The 22,607-nt window shown below is 39.8% G+C and overlaps 1 protein-coding gene across 2 annotated transcripts in view; it reads left to right on the top strand.

The window, feature by feature from the left end:
• PLBD1 (phospholipase B domain containing 1) overlaps nucleotides 1-22,607 on the top strand; it is a 1,215,938-nt gene that overhangs the window by 305,841 nt on the left and 887,490 nt on the right. For both annotated transcript variants that reach the window (XM_044073961.1, XM_044073969.1), the window contains exon 2: nucleotides 5,877-6,099. In XM_044073961.1, the coding sequence (XP_043929896.1) occupies nucleotides 5,877-6,099 (223 nt within the window). The remainder of the gene's footprint in view (nucleotides 1-5,876; nucleotides 6,100-22,607) is intronic.

The following is a 22,607-nucleotide window of genomic DNA, read 5'->3' as shown; positions in this document are numbered from 1 at the left end:
TTTTATTTTTATTTATTTAACATTTGTTGACCGGGAAAGTCATTAAACATTTCATCAGATAAAACCACATCAGAAAGGTTAATCACATTCAAGCCCACATTAGCAGAGTAAATGTCATTCATTCCATCATCTTTTCCATCATTACTACCATTTGCGTGTTCAAAACGCATTTCAAAATCATTAGTACAATCAAGCATCATTACATCATCCATTTCGCTAGCGTTTTGAGCACTTTCAGAAACACATTTAACATGAACATTAGTATTTTCTCTATTGCAATACACAAGGTTAAATTCATTGGTAATCTTTTCTGTAGTCACTAACGCCAGTCCCAAATGAGCATCAACACCATGCTTTGACTGCTTGAAAGCATTCGCACTATAACTGTCTTCTAAAAGTATGTTTTTATCATAACTGATCGAAGCTGCAGCACAAACAGTACTGGACGAAGCACGAGCTTCATCCGCTAACAGCGTTGTTTCATTAGAAACACGCTGACAGTTTGAAATTAGTTTTTTAGCTGGTTTGAAGCTGACAAATGACTTGTCTTACCCTGATTCTTTGAAGACCTCGTCTGCATGCTGGGGAAATTCTTCCGATGGCTTTGTTCGCCTCTTCGGTTCTCTACATTGCCATCCAAACCTTCAGTTGCAATACTTTCAAAAGAGACGCTCTTGCGACTACCTCCAGTCTCCAGTGAGGAGCATGAAGACACTTCCTCACTTCCTGTTGCACGTCTTTTAACATTTTTTTGAAAACCGCGCCCTCTACGGGGCCAGTTGTAAATTTCTTTCTTTTCATAGTCCTGAATGTCTCTGTTTAGCTTAGATTTCTTCCTAGCCATAACATCAGTCTCTACTTTTTTCAACTTCTCATTAATGTTTTTGAAATTTAACTGAAAGACTGCAGTCGAAGCTCTGTTGGTGAGATCATGTTGTAATTCTGCTATCTTTTTGTGCAAACTCTCTATAACTCTCTGGTTTCTCTTAACAAGTATTTTTAACCAATTTAAACAGCAATCCTGTGCTGCTTGCCTCCATTCAGTTAATAAATCACTCTCATCATCTTTGAAACCACCGGCTGGTAGTTTGTCAATGCGCAAACCTCTGGGAGTAATATTGAGCATCACATATTTCTCAAGCAATTTTGAATCATAGAAAATAGTCATTTCTTTAGCCATTACACGTTCTAAATGTGCAAAACCTTCAGAGCATGAATCATTAATGTCCATAGTCCATAAGTCAGAAGTAGCACATTTATGTTCTCTCTCCTTCAACAATTCAGCAAAAGAAAATGTCTCACCACTCTGAACTCCTTCAAGAACAGACTTCTCCATGATACTCAAAGCAACAAAAACCAAACTCTTCAAAGATACACCACAAAATAAGCAGTCAGAGGGTGGAACAGCAAAAGCAGTTTTAATCCATCATTTCTGTCCTGGTACCTCGGCAGTTCGCCTTCAGTGGAACACATTTAGACACTTTCACATACTCTCCAGCATTACCCACACCCATCCATGGGTTATTGCTATATGAAGCTGTAGTAAACTGTAATAGTCCAGACCAATTGATTAATAAATACACATAAACTTAGTGGCATGAACGCCGTTGTTATTTATATTAGGACTCTAAAATACTCCCTAACAGTACCTTTGAAAACTACTCTGTGAGAAACGTTTTAAGGAAAGAACTATACCACAGAATTGAAAGAGCCATCATTAGGCCAGTCTATAAGAACAAAGTTGAATGTAATGTTGTAAAGCACTATTAGCCTGCACAGGCAAATTAATGGAAGCAGTGGTGACAGCTAGATTAACTATCATCTGGGGTCTTAGCTTTTCATCAAAGCAACATGGAATGTATATAGAAAACAGGCTGCTGGCTGATGTAATTTATACAGACTTTTTCTTCACATTTGACACAGTTGATCATAGACAAATGCTGTATAAATTATCTAGCATGAAATTGTGTGACATCTTGTTTAGATAGACAAGGAAGTGGCTGCCAAATAGACAATGGTATATATAGTGAGAAAACAGAATAAATGATGTGCCTTATGTTAATCAGGGTGTACCACAGGGATCACTTCTTGTACCTCAGCTATTCAATAGTTATTTATCTGACACCAGTTTTGACAACATAGGCTCATAGGTGTGTACTAGGCTAATGCCCTGGGGCCTTTACAAGCCTAGCCATAGGATTACCCTGGCATAGTGCCACTTGACCTTATTTCCCAGTGCCTCTGTCGAGTAGAGCCACTAGAGTTATCCCCGGGGTGAATTTTCTGTTTCCCATCCACTCATCAAGATTTCTCTTGAAGAGGGTCAGTGAGGTGCTCTGCTTGACATGTATGGGAAGTCTGTTCCATAGCATGGGCAGTCTCTGGGTTATGAACCTGTCCCTCCAACATGTTCTGTTAATTGTGGTAATGAGGTTGAGGTCTCTGGAGTGTGTGGTGCGGAGGGATTGGGATTTTTTTAGATGTAGCATTTCTAACAGAGTTGGGTCAGACATGACTTTGTAAGTCAAGCAGAGATTGCCTCTAAGTAGGCGATATGAGACAGAGAATAGTTGGAGTTTTTTGAGTCTGTCCATATAGGACAAGTGTTTAAGGCCTAGGATCCTCTTTGTGAGGTACATTTGTGGCCTCTCCAGTTGTTGCAGGTGTCTAGTGAGGTACATGCCAAATGGGGCATTGTACTCGATGATTGGCCTAATAAGGGAAGAGTAGAGGGAGACAATGACCTCTTGCCACATAGAAGGACTTTCTGACCACAGTGGCAATGTGGTGATCAAAAGAGAGGTTGCTGTCAACCTGTGTTCCCAGATCTCTTATAATGCCTTCTGTGTTCAGTGGACTACCATCAATGTGGTAATTCATAGGAACTGGGTTTTTCCCAAAGGGGATGATGACAGATTTTTTTGGCATTGAGCTTAAGGCCATGGTTCTGACACCAGTTGTTGGTCTCAGTGAGGCCATTCTGTAGGATGTCAACATCACTTGGGGAGTCAGTAATAGCTCTCAACTTGCAATCGTCTGTGAACTTTGTCAACCAGAATCCCTTTGTGTTGGCCTGGACTTCAGTAGATACCAAACAGGAGAGGACCCAGGACGGAACACTGTGGGACTCCACTCATGACTAGTCGGCAGTCTGATTTGGAGTCAGCTACTTTCACACTGTGGGTTCTATCTGTGAGCCAGTTTGCAGCCCACCTAGTGATATAGGGGTTGATGCCAAGCTTAGTGAGTTTTTTTTATGATTCCTGAGTGGGGAATGGTATCAAAAGCCTTGGCCAGATCAAGATAGGCTGTATGAACCACCTTGCCTTCATCCACAGCTCTGGTGACTGTTCAAAGAAGTCTACCAAGTTGAGCAGGCATGATGTACCCTTCACAAAACCAAACTGTGCGGGATCCAGATTTTGGAGATTCCTTATATCCTTGTTTATTAGGTCCATGAGGATGCATTTCATAACTTTGCATATCAGACTTGTCAGGCTAATAGGGCGATAATTCCCAGGGTCTGTAGTCGCCCCTCCTTTGTGGAGAGGGATGACTGTAGCAGTGCGCCATTTGGTAAGGACAAAGCCTGAGGTGAGGCTGTGATCGAACAGGGCACACAGGTGAGGTGCTAGTTCACTCTGTAGTTCATGTAGAACACAACCAGGGATATTGCCAGGTCCCATATAAGCCGTATTCTTGGCCTTGGACAATGCTGTTTTAACCTGTGCAGCAGTAATACTGGGTGCCTGGCAATCTACTGGTATTGTGATTGGTTCTTTGGGGGGGAGGGGTAAAGTTGGCACTGAATCTGCCGGCCAGTATACTGGCAATATCAGCATACAACAGCATATTTTTTGTTATTTATGCCTATGACTAAATTAGGAAAAACTATTTGTTTGAAGTCTGATAGAAGAACATTGCTGAAGGGAACAAAATATTTTTAGTAACTGGGTACAGAAGAATAAGATGAAAATAAATGTTTGGAGAACTAAGTATATGGATTACATTTCAGCCAAATAAATTGTATAATGCTTACACCATGAATAGTAGAGAATTAGAAAGGGTAAAATCTTTTTGGGTATTTGGGAGTACTTGTGGATAAAAAGTTCTTCCTCTGAAAATCATATTGAAATGGTTTGTCTTTTGGCCAACAGGACTGTAGGATGTATATGTAGATGTTTTAAGAGTAGGGAGAAACATCTCATGAAGGAATTTATAAGTCATGTGTGATCAAAATTAGAATGTGCAACATTAATATGGCATCCATGGTATAAAATGCATATACAAGGAACTAAATATGTCTTGAGATGTTACATTAAAGAAATAAAACATCTAGGGAGTATGAGTTATTATGAGAGATTAAAGCATCTCAATTCATTCTCACTGTCCTACAGAAATTTGAGGGAAGACCTTCCATGGTGCATAAATGCTTCCAAGAGTAATTTATGTTGTAGCGGTTTGCAAAACTTTGCATTAAAACATCTTAGAGTAAAAAGGAGTTTCTGTAAGAATAACACTTCTGATAACTGGTTCTTACAGAGAGTGGTGGGTGAATGTAGTAAACCTTTGGAGAATTTAAAAAGTGTAGCTGATACAAGCAATTTTAAATTTAGACTGGATGCACACTTTGGTGATCATTGTTTCATATCATGAAAGTGGACAAAATGTCTCAATTTTGTTGATCCCTGTCATTCATTATCTTACTTTGTCTTCTCATCAGGTAGGGGATATTAGTTGATGTCTTTACATTCACTGCTACAGCATTCATCATGTGTGAGATTCCCTGTCATGGAAGCCCGAGTTCCGGCCAGTCTAACAAATACAACCATTGCTTTAAGGTACATTGAATGTCACCCAAACGCTCCTTGTGTAGCGTAGGGCATAAAGGTGACATTCAGATGTACCATCCTCAGAACTTCTTTGCCGCCAGTCCAGACACTGTTTCTAACCGTCGGTCTCTTTGTCTACATCCATTTTCTGCCATTTTTACTGCTTTTTTTTTTATTCCAGTGATTACTCCTGTGTGGTGAAGTTGTCACCATTGAAGGTAAGAACCCAGTTGTGGTTTTGTTCTTTTTATGATAAATTAGTTGCTTGTTAACTGTCAGTACTTGACAGGTGAGTGATTTATTTTATCACACGAGTAACAGTCTATGTACATTTCACGAAATACAGTCTTACGCTCCAAGATTCAGTTTTGACATTTACTTGGATTATGCTGATCTAACTGTACTTTCTACATAACATCAGGTGTTATCATTCTCTGCGTATATGTCGAATTTAGGAATCTGTTGGGTAACAGTTGAGTCATTGTCTGCATCTGATAACTAATAAGTTTATGTAATAGCATACTGAGAATGCAGTAAGATCCAAGGTAGACCTATGCCATTGCTTAAGAAGGGACAACACATGGCTAAGGCCCAGATATTAAAAGCACATCAAATAGTCGATAGTGAGGTGAATTAGAAATACAACAAAATATGCTAAAAATAGGTAGCAAAATATGTATTAAAACAAGCAAGATGGGTAATAGTAAAAGCTCTCTGAAACACTCTTCTAAAAAGATGACACTTGAGGGACCTGTGGAAGGAGGCTTTGGTCTCACAGGTTTGTACCAGGTTACATCTTGGGTTTTCCAAAGTCTGAGGGTTCAAATGACAAGAACCAGTTACCTATTTAGTAAAATTTGTGTCCATGACAGGGTAAAACGTATGCCCAATGTTTGTAGAAACATATTCAGTAGAACAGGTTTCACATTTTGCTTTATTTCCTCATGCAGTTTTTACACATAAATGCAACAGACATGCATGCACACAAACGCACACACAAAAATAAAATAACTGCTCTTTTTTCTCTGTTATTTTCTCTTACAGAGGCTCATTATGCAACTGTTTTCTGGGACAACATTAAGAAGGTCATAGAAATTAAAGATGGCGTTTTGGACAAAAACGGTGATGCATATGGATTTTTTAATGACACTCTACAGAGTACTGGCTGGGGTGTGCTTGAAATTGTGGCTGGTTTTGGCAGTAAGCCACAAGGCAACAAAGAGAAAATGTATTTGGCTGGATTCTTGGAAGGTTTCCTTACAGCTCCGTGAGTATAACAGAATAATACAATTTTGTATAATGTCTTTTCCTTGAGTCACTTTAAAGTGCTGACAGTGAAAGACTGCAAATTCAGTGATATACTCAAGCAGTCTAGTAACAACCATCTTGTTTCTATCACTATCTTTCTCATTTCCAAGAAAATGTCTTCTTTCCCATAGCCATCCTTATGAAGTAGGACAAGAATTGTGAAATAAAACACAGCATTCTTTATGTGTTACTTTGTGTGTGGGATACGTTGAGTACCTTAGTAGTGAAACCTTTAATATAGCTAAATGAAAATTTTCTGTTGTGGACTCATCAAATATGCACCATGAAACAACAATCCTGGGTGACTGGTTCTCCCTCACTTCTGACTCTCACTCAGTGTCACTATTCTAGAGTGCCATCAGAAAACTTTTTTTTCTCCTGGTAAAATAGAGCAGCTTAACCCCACCAAGACATGTGTCCAGACAATATGGCTTAATTATGTAACTCCTACTTCATCAACACCATAAAATCACTACTTAACATAGACACAAACCATTCACTCCAGCTTCCATCAACACAACCCCAACCTCTGTCATTAAAAAACACCTCCAAAAATTAAAACCTACCACTCTATCTGCATATAGCCTTCCCATTGAATACCTGAAAATCACAGCAGATGCCATTGCCTACCCTGTCTCAATACTCATTAACAGTTCCATCCAATAGTCTTATGTCCCCTCCATATGGAAGAAATCATTCATCTTACCCCAGCACAAAGGGGAACACACAACTGATATGTCCATCTATAGACCCATAGCAATACTATCCTCCCTATCAAAAATTTTAGAAAATGTTTTTTTTTCTCAACTCTTCAGCTACATTTTAATGAATAAGTTCCTCTCCTCCGCTCAGTATGGCTTTAGACCAAAGTGCAGGGTACCATTACTGCACTATTAGACTTATCTAACAGAGTTAATCATAGCTACAGTACAGGTAATATTGTATCTGCCCTCTTCTTTGACCTGTCTGAAGTCCTTGACATTGTATCTCATAATAAAGCACTCCATTAGTTAGCCTCTCTTGATGTGTCCTACTCCAGTCCCTTTTGGTCCCCAATTACCCATCTAACAGATCCCAAGCTATTGAATGGCAATCTAGCATTTCAACCTTTCTCCTGTTTGTGCTGGTTTTCCCTTAGGCTCCATACTAGGACCACTCCTGTTTAATGTATTTATCAATAATTTACACAATGCCTCAAAACATGCCAAACTAGTCCAGTATACAGATGGTGCTACCCTTATCTGCACTGCACAAAATCCCATTCATCTCCCACAGCTCACACACAATTCGTTCTCCTCCAAAGAAAACTGGCTAGCAAATCAGGGCTAATACTGAACCCAAGTAAGACAAAACCTCTTGTTTGTCACTCATAGGTGTCATATCAAATGCAAAGATAACTTTCAAATCATCTCTGCAAATAACACAAACATTGAGGTAGTCTCCAGTTCTAAATTACTGAGGGTTATAATAGATGACACCATGACATTCAATTTCCACAGCCAACAAGCAACCAGAAAACAAATCAGAAGTAAAGTCTGCTATATAGAGCAAAACAATATCTGACTAAAAGCAGCCAGATAACATTAGCATCCACCTCCCTGCTGCCTACACTTCTGTATGCCTGTCCTATATTCACTAACCTCCAGTCCACACTGACAACTAAACTAGTGCAATGCTTTAGTAAAATAGCTACATTTGCTTCCAACAAACCATACTACACACATCACTGTATTGTATTGCCCTCAGGTGCCTACATTTGCTTGAGCTACCTCAACTCCTCACATACTCTCAACTTCAGTTTGCATTGAGATTATGATTTCACCCTGAAAAATGCCCTGCCCTAAGTAGTATACTACAACTCCACTCCACCAGTAGAGCTTATCGCTCTACAGAGAAGCATCTCCTCTCAGTACACAAAGCTCACAATAAATTAGAAAATGCTGTTTACTCTAATTGTATCTCAAAATCCTGCTACTTACTTCCCCTCCAGTCATACTCCTCAACAACACACACATGTTCAAAAATAAATTAAAATTGTCCCTACTTGATGCCTGGCTATGCCCCTACTATTCTCTGGACTAAATAATTTCTAAACTACCTCTCCTATGTATACAAACACTTCAGTTACTGTCTCTTCCTTCTTCTCTCTTATTTTTCTGTCTTCTTCTCGTCTTATGACAAAATGGATATAGTTGTATCTGACAATGTATTGCAACCAATACTATGTTGCTGCAAATCATTTGCTTTATTTATCCTCACTTTGTATGTAATGCTGCTACCTGAGCATTCTTCATATTGTTTAGTACTACTGTAAATATTTCCTGTGATGTTACCCGAGTATTCTGTATGTTGCATATATATTACTGTTATTATTTCCTGTGGCCACTGCTGAAAAGGGACCTGTTTGCCCATTGGACTTTTTTGGTAAGCACATGAAAATAAATAAATAATAGCCTGCATTTATAGCATAGTTTTGTGTTATTACTGTACCCCATTGCCAAACTCCAAAGGTCATGGCTCTCAACTGTTCCTGACTTTGCCTCATATTTATACCCATGCTCCCTATAAAATGTTTGATTTTCTGGTAAATCACAGAAATTTGATTCGGTCAATAATGGCAGGCTTCATAGATTTATATTTCCTATTGATCAGGAAAAGCATATTGTTGCAAAATGTGTTATTCCATTAACTTCTTAAGTGACTTAGAGTAATATTTAAAAATTGTCCATGATTTTGAGCCTTTGTTCTCTCATCATTATTTTAGGCTTTGCCCAGAAATGCCTTCTTTATGAGTATAAGGTTTTATAATCAGTTCTATATTTTGATTAAGTTTTATCTCTGCTCCCCCCTCCTGCTCCAAGAAACAGAAATAGAAATTTTTGCCCTAACGTCTCTGTTTTTTGCCAGTCGTTTGAAGTTCAAAGTGCTTTGGAAAAGTTAACCAAACCATTTCAGTGCTTGTTATCCATGGTAGCAGTTTTGAATTGTTAGGTATCGGATCATGGTTTTTAGGTATGTGCTGATGTGATTTGTAATTGTTAATATCTTTTTTCCTGCATCTGTCTTATTTTGCTCACTGGCATTTTAGCTTTTTCTGCTCGTTTGCTTTTTATACTCTTGCAGCAGGTATGAAAAGCAAACTCAAATTTCCAGAATCTGAGTGGTACTTGTGTGTTACAGTTCCTGTAAAAAGAGCGTCCTATAAACAGAAATTGCTAAAATTAGTTCACTGTAGATATGAACAACAGTACACCGATACTTTAACCAGAATCTAGCTGTAGTAAAACTGCAAAAATCTACTTTCAGAATGAAGTATGAAAGAGAAGTGTTGCATGCCTGATTATAGGGTTCAATGTCTGAAGGTGTTGTCATATAGGAGGGAAAATGCTAAGATATATCCAACTGCATGGTGTAGAGGAATGAAGCCTCAGTTACAACCAAGGTGACCCAAGACAGACTAGCAGCTCGATTGCTGAAGGAGCCAAGGAGAAATGGGTGGGAAAGAGTGGGTCACTTTATCCAAGAGAGAGGCAGGGGTTTCTACCTTTGATGAAGACACATCCCCACTAGCAGGGATTTTCCGTAATCACAGAGCAATGTACTGGTAAACAGGGCCAGCTTTAGCAATTGCATTGCTCCATGATCTAGCACCTGTCAACTGGGGTTGAGGAACAAAAAAATAATAATAATAATAATAATAAGATCTTCTACTCTTAAAAGCTGTAGTAAGCAGCCGCTTTCAACATTTATAGCAACCGGCTTGTTTACACCACCTTTTACCAACCATACATGATTTTCTGAAGTAAAAGCTTCAGTACTGATACTTACAGCAAGCAGTATGAGAATTAACTTCCATACCAACATTCAAAAATGGCACAACAGAAATGAATGCTGTAATGGGGGGCAGGGGCATGCCACAGCCTTACGTCTCAACTTCTTTACTCAAGAATTTTGTACAGAGGCAAAAATAATGAGAAACAAATGTCCAAAATCAGGGACATTTTATTTATTTATATTTATTTATTTCATTTGTTAACTGGGTAATGTCCGACCGGGCCAGAAGCCCGTTTTCAGTGGAGACCCAGGGGAAAAAGCTCCAAGAAGGTTACATAGAATGTTTTAGATTTAAGGTAATATTTGAGATAAGGAAATTTAGCAAGAAAAAAATAGAGCATAAATATTCATGCAAATGCAAATAGAAGCTGCAAATAGAATTTCAAATTACAAGGTTCTTAACATGGGTATAAAGTAAACAAAATTAAACAAAACATTTTACCATGCAAATCTCATTTAAATTAGAAGATTCAAATACAAGGCGTCTATAAAGTAAACAAGAATTGCAGCAGTTTTAGCATGCAATTTTTTTTTTTACAAGTTAATTTTTGAGTATAAGAAGGCTTATAAAGCCAGGAGGTATAGAGCAATATGAACAAGGGAGTTAGAAACTTGGTGGGTTGAGATGATTAGCCCGGGTGGGGTCAGGAGCAAAGTCTATGTTTTAAGAAATACTCCTTATATTTTTAAATATTACTCTAATTCACTTAAAAGATTAATAGAATAACAGGTTTTGCATTGGAATGCATTTTCTGAACAATATGAAATATGAATGTCTAAAGTCTGATATTTTTTTTTTCTTTTGGCCTGCAAGGTGAATACCTTTTTTGCTTTGCTTTTAAAGCTGTTAGCAGTTATAATTGCCAGATGCTTGATGGTGCTGGAGTATATAAGCATTTGTTAAAGAAATGCTGGTATTTTAACAAATACCAGTATTGCACGTGTGGTCGTGGCTGAAGCACTGAAGTGTTAAGTGTGTGATAGATTGACTGTAGCATGATGCTTATTACCTTTGTAAGAAGAAATTCACTGGCATGTAATTCCAGTGTGCATGATACTGCAAACTGCTCCACTCTACTTCCCGTACCTAAACCATCACGGTGCAGTCCCAGTCCTGGTAGATTGTACCAGGGCAGGGACACAAGATAAAATGGTGCAGCAGGGCAGCTGATGGTCAGCTATGGGGCATGCAAGATGGAGAAGAGATTGTTAACATATGGCTGAGGACAGTTACCACTTGGATCTTATTAGCATATACACTTATTTCTTTAGTTTTTTTTCCCATACCCGCGCTATTCTTTTTAAGGTTACAGAGGAGCCACATACCATCCTGGTAAGCAGTAGATGTCCTTCGTGTTTCACTGTTGCAGTCATCACACTTGGGTTATCTGCTTGCACGTAGCCCTCAGTTGGCCTGAATACCAGAGACTTAGTATTTCTGCGTCGGTTGCAGTCACTCCAGGCCTGACATCAGGTCATCAGGGGTATAAAAACAGGCAGCTGACACCATTACATCAGTCTTTCTTGCCGAGGAGCCTGTAGCAGAAGCAGTTTGCACGAGTGCGGTCAGCCGCTACCTGAGTTTTTTCGTTCACGAATTGAATCATCCTGAAGTCTTCTAAAGCTAAGTACCCCGTTGGGGATCCTTTTTTCTTGCTCTAACCGATGTCATAAAAAGTTAACAATTGTCTTGCCTGTGGAAAGCAAATACCACACCGAGATTTTCATTCTTACTGCGTCACCTGTTTAGGCCCAGACCACGATGTACCTCATTGCTGGTTTTGTATCCTGTTCAACGCCCGAACCATCTGTCATCAGGCCTTTTTTGTCACTAAATACTTTCGTTCTCGATCTTCATATTCCGAAATGGCCTCTGTAAGCCATCCGACTACCGATATTCCAGAAAAAATGTAAGGATAAAGACAGAGACAGACTGCATAGGTCCAAAGCTGCCGACGACGCTTCCGTTAAGCTAGTCGCCAGTCCGCTGGTACTCAGTGAGGCACTTTCGCAACCCCTGGTGCCTGCATAAGTGGATTTGCAAGCTTCTACCAAGACCCATTCGGAGTCTGGTATACCGCGAGACTCTTCTTCAACTATGGAACCTGCGGATGTCTCTACCTTGGATGGGTCTGGAGCTGCTGAGCAGGCACTGGCTTCTGAAAAAGTACTTTGAATTACCGATGTTCGACACAAACCAACAACTTCTTTCGCGTCTTCAGTTCTGTCTAAAACTACTGAGTTTCTGAGACCAAGAGTGCATGTACGCCTAGAAAACTGAAGACCCAGGCACATGCACCTGCTCCCTTGCCACAACATCAATTGCTTAAAATGGCAGAAGAACTTATTATGTTGATTAGGGGAAGCCAGCCTTCCCCTGCTAAGAGAAAAAGAGACTAGTCCCCAGCAGCCTCAACAGACCAAGCGTCCGACGACTCTGAGGCTTCTGATTATGAAGACTTGCCCTTATCTGCTTATGAGGATTCAGATGCAGATGATTCCATTCCCTCTGCCTCTCCTCTAGAAGACTTTTCTTTTGGTGAGACCCTACATACTTTAAGAGAGCATTTCCATTGGGAATGCCAAGACTATCCTCAATCAAAAAAGAGACTCAGAGAAGTTCTTGATTTGCCACAACATAGGCTTTTAGTAATACCCCCAGTCCTGGATGTTGTGGATGATGTCTTTATGGAGTCCATTTTAACTCCTGATACCTTACCCCCTGCTCCTAGGAAACCAAACAGGTACCACAGAGTACCTGGCTCTCACAATTTCCTTTTCAAAAATCCTACTTCTGACCCAGAGGTCATCTCCCAGGGGCCTAAAGGTATCAAAGCAACTACAGCTAAGAATCCCACCCCTTCGGACAGGGATTCCAGAGCTTTGGACAAATGGGGTAAGAAAGTATATACCTCTGCAACTCTCGCCATTAGGGCTTTGAATTGTCAGTTTCACATGCTGAAGTACCAACAACATGTTATGGAACTTATTAAGCAAAAAATAGCTACCTTTACAGACTGTGCAGAAAATAAAGAATTACAAGAGCTTATGCATTCTGCAAGCCAAGTCAGCAAGCATACATTGCAGTGTGGTTTTGATGCCCTAAAAGCTTCTTGCAGGGACACAGTCACTGGTTCTGTACTGAGAAGGCATGCCTGGCTTAAGGAGCAGACCTTGCCAGGCCATGTCAAATCAGAGTTACTTAACGCTCCTTTGAACAAGGACAATCTATTTGGCACCAAAGCAGAAGAGGTTCTTAAAAAGATGGAAAAAAAAGCTAAATCTATGCAGACAGTCAAAGAATTTTTGCAAGTACAGCCTCCTAGATTCAGTAGGCATTGCCCATCAAAACATTGGTCCTTTCCAGTCCCCTCAAGGCCATCTCAAACTAGACCCAGGGGAAACAGACCCTCCAGACTACAGTCTCAGGGTATGCAGAGATCTAAGCAATGGAGTGCCTCCACCTCTAAAGCAGAGAGTGCAAAGCCACCCCCTTACGGAAAGAATTCACAATGACTTCTGTATTGCACTCCATACCTCTGCCCAACTGCTCATGCCCCTAGGAGGAAAACATGCCCATCATGCAAAAAATTGGACCTCCATCACCAAAGACCGGTGGGTTCTCAACATTGTATTCCAGGGGTACAAATTTTACTTCCACTCACTGCCAACCCCAAAAGGGTTCCCAGACCTTCCTCCAAACCAGTGGGCAGAGGCAAAAAAACAAGTTCAATCCCTGCTCTCTATAAGGGCAATTCAACCTGTCCCTGCAGAACAGATAAGTGAAGGGTTCTATTTCAGACTTTTCCTGGTACCCAGAAAAGAGGGCACTTGGCGCCCAATCCTAGATCTTTCCATTCTAAACACCTTCCTGGTGGTACCAAAATTCAAAATGCTCACCCTTCAGCATCTTCTTCCTATGCTGTCCAAAGATGCCTGGTTAGCCACCCTAGACCTAAAAGAAGCCTATGTGCACATCCCTATCAGGGACTCATGCAGGAAATACCAACGTTCCAGGGGAGGATCTATGCATTATCAGTTCTCTGCACTTCCCTTTGGCTTATCCACTGCTCCCAGAGTATTCACAAAATGCCTGGCTCCAGCCATTGCCTATTGCAAACAGAAAAATTCAAATTTACCTGTACTTGGACGATTGCCTGATTCAGATGGACAGTCAGGAACAGTTGTTGCAGCACCTGACATTTGTAAAGAACCTTCTAACCTCCCTGGGATACACTGTCAGTGAAAAGAAATCAAAACTAGTCCCCAGTCAAAAGATTGTATCCCTGGGAGCAAGCTTGGACACAGCAGATGGCATTCCTTACTCCAGAAAAACAAGCCTATCTGACAGGCTACTTCACTCAAATGGCCATCAGAACCCAGCTATCCGCAAGGAAAATTCTGCAGGCCCTAGGGTTCATGGCCTCTTGCATCCTACTAATTCCATATGCCAGACTGCATACGAGGAAACTTCAATGGTACTTAAAAAAATCTTTGGTACGAACATTCTCAGGACCTGGAAACCGTCATTCCTATCATACCTTGTCTAAGGACAGAGTTTCTCTGCTAGGCAGCAGCATGCAATCACAATAAGGGACTTCCCTTTACTCAACCCCTCACCACCCAGACACTAACCACAAATGCATCACACTATGCGTGGGGGGCACACCTAGACAACAGTTGCATTCAGAGACACTGGAGCCCAAGTCAAATTCATCTGCACATCAACCAAAAAGATGCTAGCTGTTCAGCATGCTCTGACAGCTTTCAGGTCCCTACTTTCACCAGGACCCCTGCTAATAAAAACAGACAACACCACAGTTATGTGATACATCAACAAGCAGGGGGGAACCCACTCTTACTCATTCTGCAGGCTAGCCATGGCCCTGTGGAATGCGGCATTGGACATGCATATTCATCTGCAAGCTCAATTCCTGCCAGGCAAACAAAACTCTCTGGCAGACAATTTAAGCAGAAATCTCCTAGACCTACATGAGTGGCAATTAGACCCCAGCCTCTTCAGCCTTCTAATCCAGAAATGGAGGACTCCAGAGGTGGACCTCTTTACCTCCCCCTGCAATCACCAGCTCAGCAAATTCTGCACAAGGACACCTCACAACAGGGCCTGGAAAGTGGATGCCCTATCCTTCCAATGGGAAAATCTATCGATCTATGCATTCCCTCCTCTGCCTCTTCTCTCAAGAATATTACTCAAGATAAGAAAGGACAGATCAAGGACAATCCTGATCGCCCCAGACTGGCCACGCCAGCACTGGTACCCACTATTGAGCCGCCTGTCACCAGTGCCACCCTGGCACCTATCCCAGATCCCAACCCTCCTCACTCAGCAGGGGGGACAGATCTTGCATTCACATCTGCAAACCATGAATCTTGCAGCCTGACTTATTCCTTAAATTCTCCCCCAGTGACAAGCCTAAGCAAGCAGGTGCTGGATGTCACTCTTGAAGCCAGAAGACCCAGTACTAGAAAATCCTATGCTGATAAGTGGAAAAGGTATTGTTCCTGGGCTCAATCTGGAGGAGAGGACACAACACTGCCCTCCTTACCTCTAATCCTGGATTACGTAGCAGATCTACTCCACAGAGACCTGTCCTTCTCCTCCATTAAGATCCATGCCTCTGCCATCTCGGCTCATTACAATACTGAACCATGTCTCTTCTCTCACCTTCTCATCAAACAGTTCCTGAGAGGGGCAAACAACTTAAGACCACCAAGCAGAGCACCCACTCCTGCTTGGGACCTTAACTTTGTACTGGAAAAGCTCACGCTGCCCCCCCTTTGAGCCTGCAGCATCAGCAGAGTTAAAATTCCTCTCTTGAAAACAGCCTTGCTTCTGGCCATCACTTCAGCTAGAAGAGTGTCTGAGCTACAAGCACTTATGGCTGTGTAACCCTTCATTATTTTCCATGCTGACAGGGTTTCCCTCAGGACTAACCCTTCCTTTATGCCTAAAGTGGTGTCCAGTGTGGCTCTCAACCAATCCATCAGTTTGCCAACCTTCTTCCATAATCCTCAAAATAAAGGGGAAAGGATCCTGCACTCCTTGGACGTGCACAAACAGCTCAGATTCTACCTTGATAAGACTAAGCCATTCAGGAAGTCTGGCCAGTTACTAGTCAGCTTTGACCAGGGGCAGAGGGCAAGGCCATTTCAAAACAAACAATTTCCAAATGGATAGTACACTGTATCCTTTTCTGCTACAAGCACCATGGGAAACCAACCCCTCAGGGGGTCAGAGCACATTCCACTAGGGCAACGTCTACCTCTACAGCATTCCTTAGGGGAGTCCCTACCAGGGACATTCTGGAAGCTGCTACCTGGAGTTCTGTACACACCTTCACCAAGCATTACCACCTGCCTATCTTTTCCAAATCCAGGGCAGGTTTTGCAACAGCAGTCCTGCAGGGCATACTAGCCAGCCCCAATGCTTCTTGAATGCCTCCACCCTTTCTTCAGCTTTGGGAATCAACCCAAGTGTGATGATTGCAACAGTAAAACATGAAGAATATAGTACATTTGTGTACACTTACCATAAATGTAGATGTTCGAGTGTATTCACTGTTGCAGTCCTGGTTTCCCTCCCTCCAGCCCCCTTGTGTCTCTCTCTCTGTCTCTCTCACCTCTCTCTATGTCTATTACTCACCCCCTACTAGGGTATTGGTATCGGTATTTACTTTTTACTGGTGGTGTTTTTCCCACCGTAGCTTAGATCCCTATTGGGAGGGGCTCCTGACATTTTGGGTAAGAAAAACTGATGTAATGGCATCGGCTGCCTGTTTTTATATCCCTGAATTTGTAAGATATGGAACTAATCCTGCATGAGATGCTTTCCCATTGAGGAATACACACACACACACACTCTGATATTGACATGTATAACACATGCACACACACACACACACACCATAACTACACCAGTGGATAGTTTGAAGGATTGTCATTTTACCCTTCAGCATGTCTTTGAAATGCAAGAGGACATCAGAAACCGTGTTATAAGCCTATGAACATGCAGACTACACACAGAAGTCAATACATTTGTGAAATGAATTGGAGAACCAAGTGCTGCTAAGACAGCTGTGCCATTTGACTGCATCCAGTATAGACACAAGGTGGGAAGGGGTCAGAAAAGACAGGTTGATAAATAAAGTAAAAACATTGATTAAATATTCAATTACCGTACTTATTGAGTGTAATGGAATATTGTTACAGTGAAATCCATACGTATATCCAGTTATGTAATCTCATTACTGGCAGTTTTGAGCACAGTAAAGGAATAAGGTTTCATCCTGTAGTCCTAGGTTTGATTCCCCTCAGACTCCATTTTGCCTACTGTTGGATCTGAGTAGGTCACTTACCTAGACAACCATTATATAAGTATTACAAAATATTTTGTATAGCATCATCTTACAAGCAGACTTTACTCATGGGTTATAACCTTGCACCAGTATTAAGCCATTGCGCTCAGCAGACAACCTGATTAAGAAAGTATAAAAAATAAAATAAATATTCTGTATAAAATCATCTTAATTGCATGTAATTAACCTGTATCTCTGAATGGATTGCATTTATTCTCTCCATGAAGTTGTGCCTTAAGATTTTTTTATGTAGAGTTTCAGACATTTAGTTTTTCTGACATTTTATGGAATAACATTTTAACATGCGAGGACATGTTTTGTTAGAGCCTTTTCAGTGCGGGGTAAAATGAATGGTGATTTAAGCAACTGTGTTTCTTCTTTATCTCTTAAGGACTAGCATTGATTTCTTGCAATCAGACTGTATTTAAAAATGTGCAACATTTGTTATTAAGTAAGGTGACCATAAATGTGTTCAGTAGCAGAGAGGCTCTAGTTGACACTGGCCACCATTTACTTTTCTTCAAGGTGACATAATGGTGCTCTCACTGCTCTGTGTTGATAGTAAAGTATACAAACTGCACTATTTTCAGCAGTTTATAACAGTAATATATTCTGAGTTGACAGAAGTGCTACAGTGGGTAAACAGTATTCAAGTTTAGGATTTAGTACATTTACTGCTATGGCTGTTATTTCTTCTCAGTAAGTATATTTGATACTTTATATTAATTTTTTTAAACCGATGAATTAATTAAAACTGCACAGTATATATCCAGTGAAATGAAGAATGAAGAGAAAAGATCAAGGTGCTTAAACATGAAGTGCTTATGACACTTTTTTTAAACACATTTATTAACTTCACATATTTTGAACAGTGCCATTTATTTATTTATTTATTGACATTTGATACCGGGAAAGCCCAATTCAGTATGAGCCCATTTTCAGCGGTGGCTAAGGGAAAAAAAGATCCAACGTATTACAAAACATTTTAAGAACAATAATTTTACAATCTTTAAAAATAATAAAAAAAAAAAACAACAGCATTTTAAATAATTACACCAGATTAAGCATAATATGAAAACATCAGTTAAGAATAGAAACAACTTGTATAGCAATGATTTAATATTCAGATAATTTTTATATAATTTTTGTATATAATGTCTATAAGGATATTCACAGCAAAGGAATAGTGACAGCTATACACAGGAAATTTAAGGATAACAATTATTTTTTGCATGGAACTAGCTTCCATCCACAACATCTTATGAGGTCTCTCCCATATGGAGAGCTTATGAGAGTTAAAAGATTATGTAATAAGAAAGATATTTTGGAAAAGGAATTGGAAAAAAAACAGTTAATATGTTTATAAGAAGGAGTTATGAAAAAAGAGAAGTTAAAAATGCACTAGTTACGGTTATGAAGGGAATACAGCAAATTATTAACAATGAAGGAAGGGGGGAAAGTAAAAAACGTGAGAGATGAAAAACACAAAACGATGATTCCGACCACTGCACACGGACCAGGCAAAATAACAGTAGACAAACCCTTTAGTGGAAACTAAGCGCTTTCACCATTCCAAATGGCATCTTCAGAGTAAAAGACTCACACAACACACCCCTTTTATAAGACTAAATCAATTAAATAATTGAATAATTGATTAACAAATTAGAAAATTGATATTATACTAAAAAAAACAACTAAGAACTAATTAAATAAATAAACACACCATTGCCATTGAGTCCATAGAAGCATTCATACATATAAATTCATACATATAAATTACTTTTACCCTTCCAGCTTATACCACAACAAAGACAAACATTTACAACTTGTTTAATTAAATAAATAAATGTTGTATGTATATATATAAATATAAATATACATATTAAAATAAATATATTAATAAATATAAATATAAATATAAACATAACTATAAATACATATATATATAGTTATAAATGTTATAAAATGTTTTAAAATCAAATCTGATAAGATTTTTGCTTAAGCACAGGTTTCAAGGAAATATAATCATTGAGGCCAGGCTCCCTCATTGTATTTAGCCTCAATTGCCACTCAACCTCCAAGACAGCGACCCTATTGTTCACATCACCCCCTTGGTCAGTATGCACACGATCAATGACAAAGAATACAAACTTCTTAAAATTAGTACATTTGACACTATGCAAAAATAATGCATTGTGGTCATCTTTCTTTTTGATAGCTCTCACATGTTCCATGACCCTGTCTCTCAGTCTACGAGTGGTCATCCCTACATAGAATGCGTCACAGGTACTACAAGTTGCCAAATATACTAAATTTTGGCTATTGCAACCACATACTCCAGGACAGGCTAAGGTGCGTGGAAACCCTGCCACACATATATAAGCCCCTTCAGCTATAAATCTGCAACATCTGCACGCCCCACACCTACCCATCCAAGATCTTTTCGACCTACTAACACCTTCAAACAAATTCTTCAAGTTGTCACCTTTACTGAAAACAATCATCGGCGTCTTCCCAACAACTCCTTTCATCTCACGACTTAAACAATGATCCCAGGTATGCCTAATGGCCACACACATCTCAGTTGCCTTCTCACTGTACTTTAACACATAAACAGGGCCATTCTTAACATTATTTGCCTCATCTCCACGCACACCATCCTTTTCACTGGTCAACCCACTCTCAGGGGCAATCTTTCTCAAAATGGGCTTATATATAGTCCGTCTTTTCTTGTAAACCTCTTTCTTGACCCTCAACAGGAACTTCAAGGGGTAACCCCTCTCAAGTAACAGACCTATTAAGTTGAAGATCTCTTGTCTAAAATTGGGCTCCTCACTTACTAACCTCGAAACCCGCACCATCTGACCCTTAGCAACCCCCTTCTTCTGATGTAATGGGTGACAACTGGAATAGTGAAGCATCGAGTTGGAATAGTTTTCCTTTCTAAATATAGTACTAGACAATCCCCCTTCCATCTTAGCAATCCTAATATCTAGGAAACTAATACTCTCATCATTCCATTGATAAGTGAACTTAAAAAATCCTGTCGTACTGTTAAGATAGTTCACAAAATCCAAAGCTTCCATCTCACTTCCATTCCATAAAATTAATAGGTCATCCAGAAATCTATTGTAAAGGACGATCTTAGAATTAAACCTAGAAGGGAACACATACTTCCTCTCCCATGCTAATAAAACAAGATTAGCAAACACGGGGGCACATTTAGCCCCCATTGCTACACCAGAGGTTTGCCGAAACAATTCACCCTCAAACCTCATAAAATTGTTCTTCAAAACAATCTCTATAACATCCTGGAGGAGGTTCAACCTTGCCTTATCAACTTTACCACTGGTATTGAGGCTATCATAAAACATATCTAGTCCTTCTTGGTGCGGAATAACAGAAAACAGGTTGACCACATCTACCGTAAGAAAACTATAACTGCCTGAAGATACACTCACATCCCTTAACCTCTCAAGACAGTGCCATGAATCTCTCAAAACATGGGAAACATCATTCAGAACTGGTTTCGACAAGTTATCCACAAAGGCGGCCAAGGGCTCAGTCTTTGAGCCTCTTGCAGAAACAATAGCTCTAAAACACAAGTTGTCCACTCCTTTATGCACCTTTGGTATACCAAAGATGCACGGCATAACCGGAAACTTAACTGTTAAAAAATCAAACTCTATTTCACTTATTGCACCCTGAAACAATGCATCCATTAAAAATAAATCAATTTTTTGATAGGCCCTATTCACTTCGTTGATGGATACCCTGTTGTAGGTGGCTTGGTCCCCTAAAAGCCCCATCATGGATGAAATATAATCAATTTTTGCCATAAGGACCATACCGCCACCCTTATCGGGCTTCATACATCTAATATTCTCACTTGCCCTCAATTCCCTTAAAGACAACCTCTCCTCGTTACTCAAATTGTCTTCCAACGTATACTTTTGAGAACAAATCCTCCTAAACTCAAGTTCTAACAATTTCTCAAACATTGAAAATTCAAAATTGTAAGGAGGAATAAAAGTACTTTTCCTTTTTAAAGGAACCACTAGGGAATTAGAGAACTCATCATCTTCTTGCCTTTCCTGTCCTTGAAAAAATACCTGCAAATTTAATTGTCTCAAAAAAGCTTTAAATTAATGAGAACCTGAGCAATATCAAGTTTAAAATTAGGCACAAAATTTATACCTTTGGAAAACAGACTAAAAAAACCATCTGTAATTTCCTTGTCAGTGTAGTTGTATATTATAAAACCATATTTTTTCAAAATGTTCCTACACAAAAATCCACCAGTAGCAACATCACTACTATTGTTCTTGTGATGTCCATTAAAACCATTGGACTCAATTAAAACCTGTTCTTCTACACCACATTCAACACCATTAATAACACTCACTCCTTCATATTCTAAAGATCGCAGTACTTGTAGACCAGCAATTGGAAAATTACTTTGCCCATAATTTTGTTCATTAATGGTCATCACATCACAACTTTCAATATTAACATCATTACACATTTCAAAATGAAATATACCCTGTGAAAATTCAGAAAATTCAAAAAAATCAATACATAAAACACTGGACTCAATGGCATCACTCACATTACTCACACAACAAAAATCACTAAGATGTGTTACATTGTCATGAAAAGGAACTAAAGCTCCAAAAAGTCCCGCTGAGACACAACTCTCCCCCTCCCCTCCCCTCAAAAAGCCTTGGGTTGAAGTCGCTCCGTCGATCGCCCCTTGTTGTACAACCTCTCCGACCTCCTCAGTCCTTGAGGTTGATCCAAAAAAACCTCCTCTGACAGAGAGTCACTGTGTGCAATGTTATTGTTGTGCAAACAGTAATTTACAGCCATAGCAGTACTTGGAGCTCTTGATACATACTGCTTCGAATGTCCAGGAGGATACGCACATTTACTGGCATAGTCTAAGTGATCTCCAGCCAACTTTTTCTGTTTAGTAGCCTTACTTTTGTTAACAAACTGCTCCACGCCCGCCAAAACCCTGTCAAACCATTCTTTATACTGAAAGAACAACAAGTCAGATGTAATAGCAGAGTGCAATGATACTATTTCACCACGCAACTCCAACAACTTAGAATCATTGCTTTCAATGATAATATCTATTAACTCCAACCCTACTCGATCATACAAAGAAACCATTCTATCAAAATACACAATACCTTTTTCGATGCCCATTAGGAGCTTCCAAACTCGAAGCCCCTTAGGAACCTGCTACAAACTT

This window comes from Protopterus annectens, chromosome 1.part1, assembly GCF_019279795.1.
Source record: "Protopterus annectens isolate FY-2018-M chromosome 1.part1, PAN1.0, whole genome shotgun sequence".
Lineage (NCBI taxonomy): Eukaryota > Metazoa > Chordata > Ceratodontiformes > Protopteridae > Protopterus > Protopterus annectens.
Note: the sequence above shows the minus strand (reverse complement) of the source record. Positions and strands in the feature narration are given on the sequence as shown.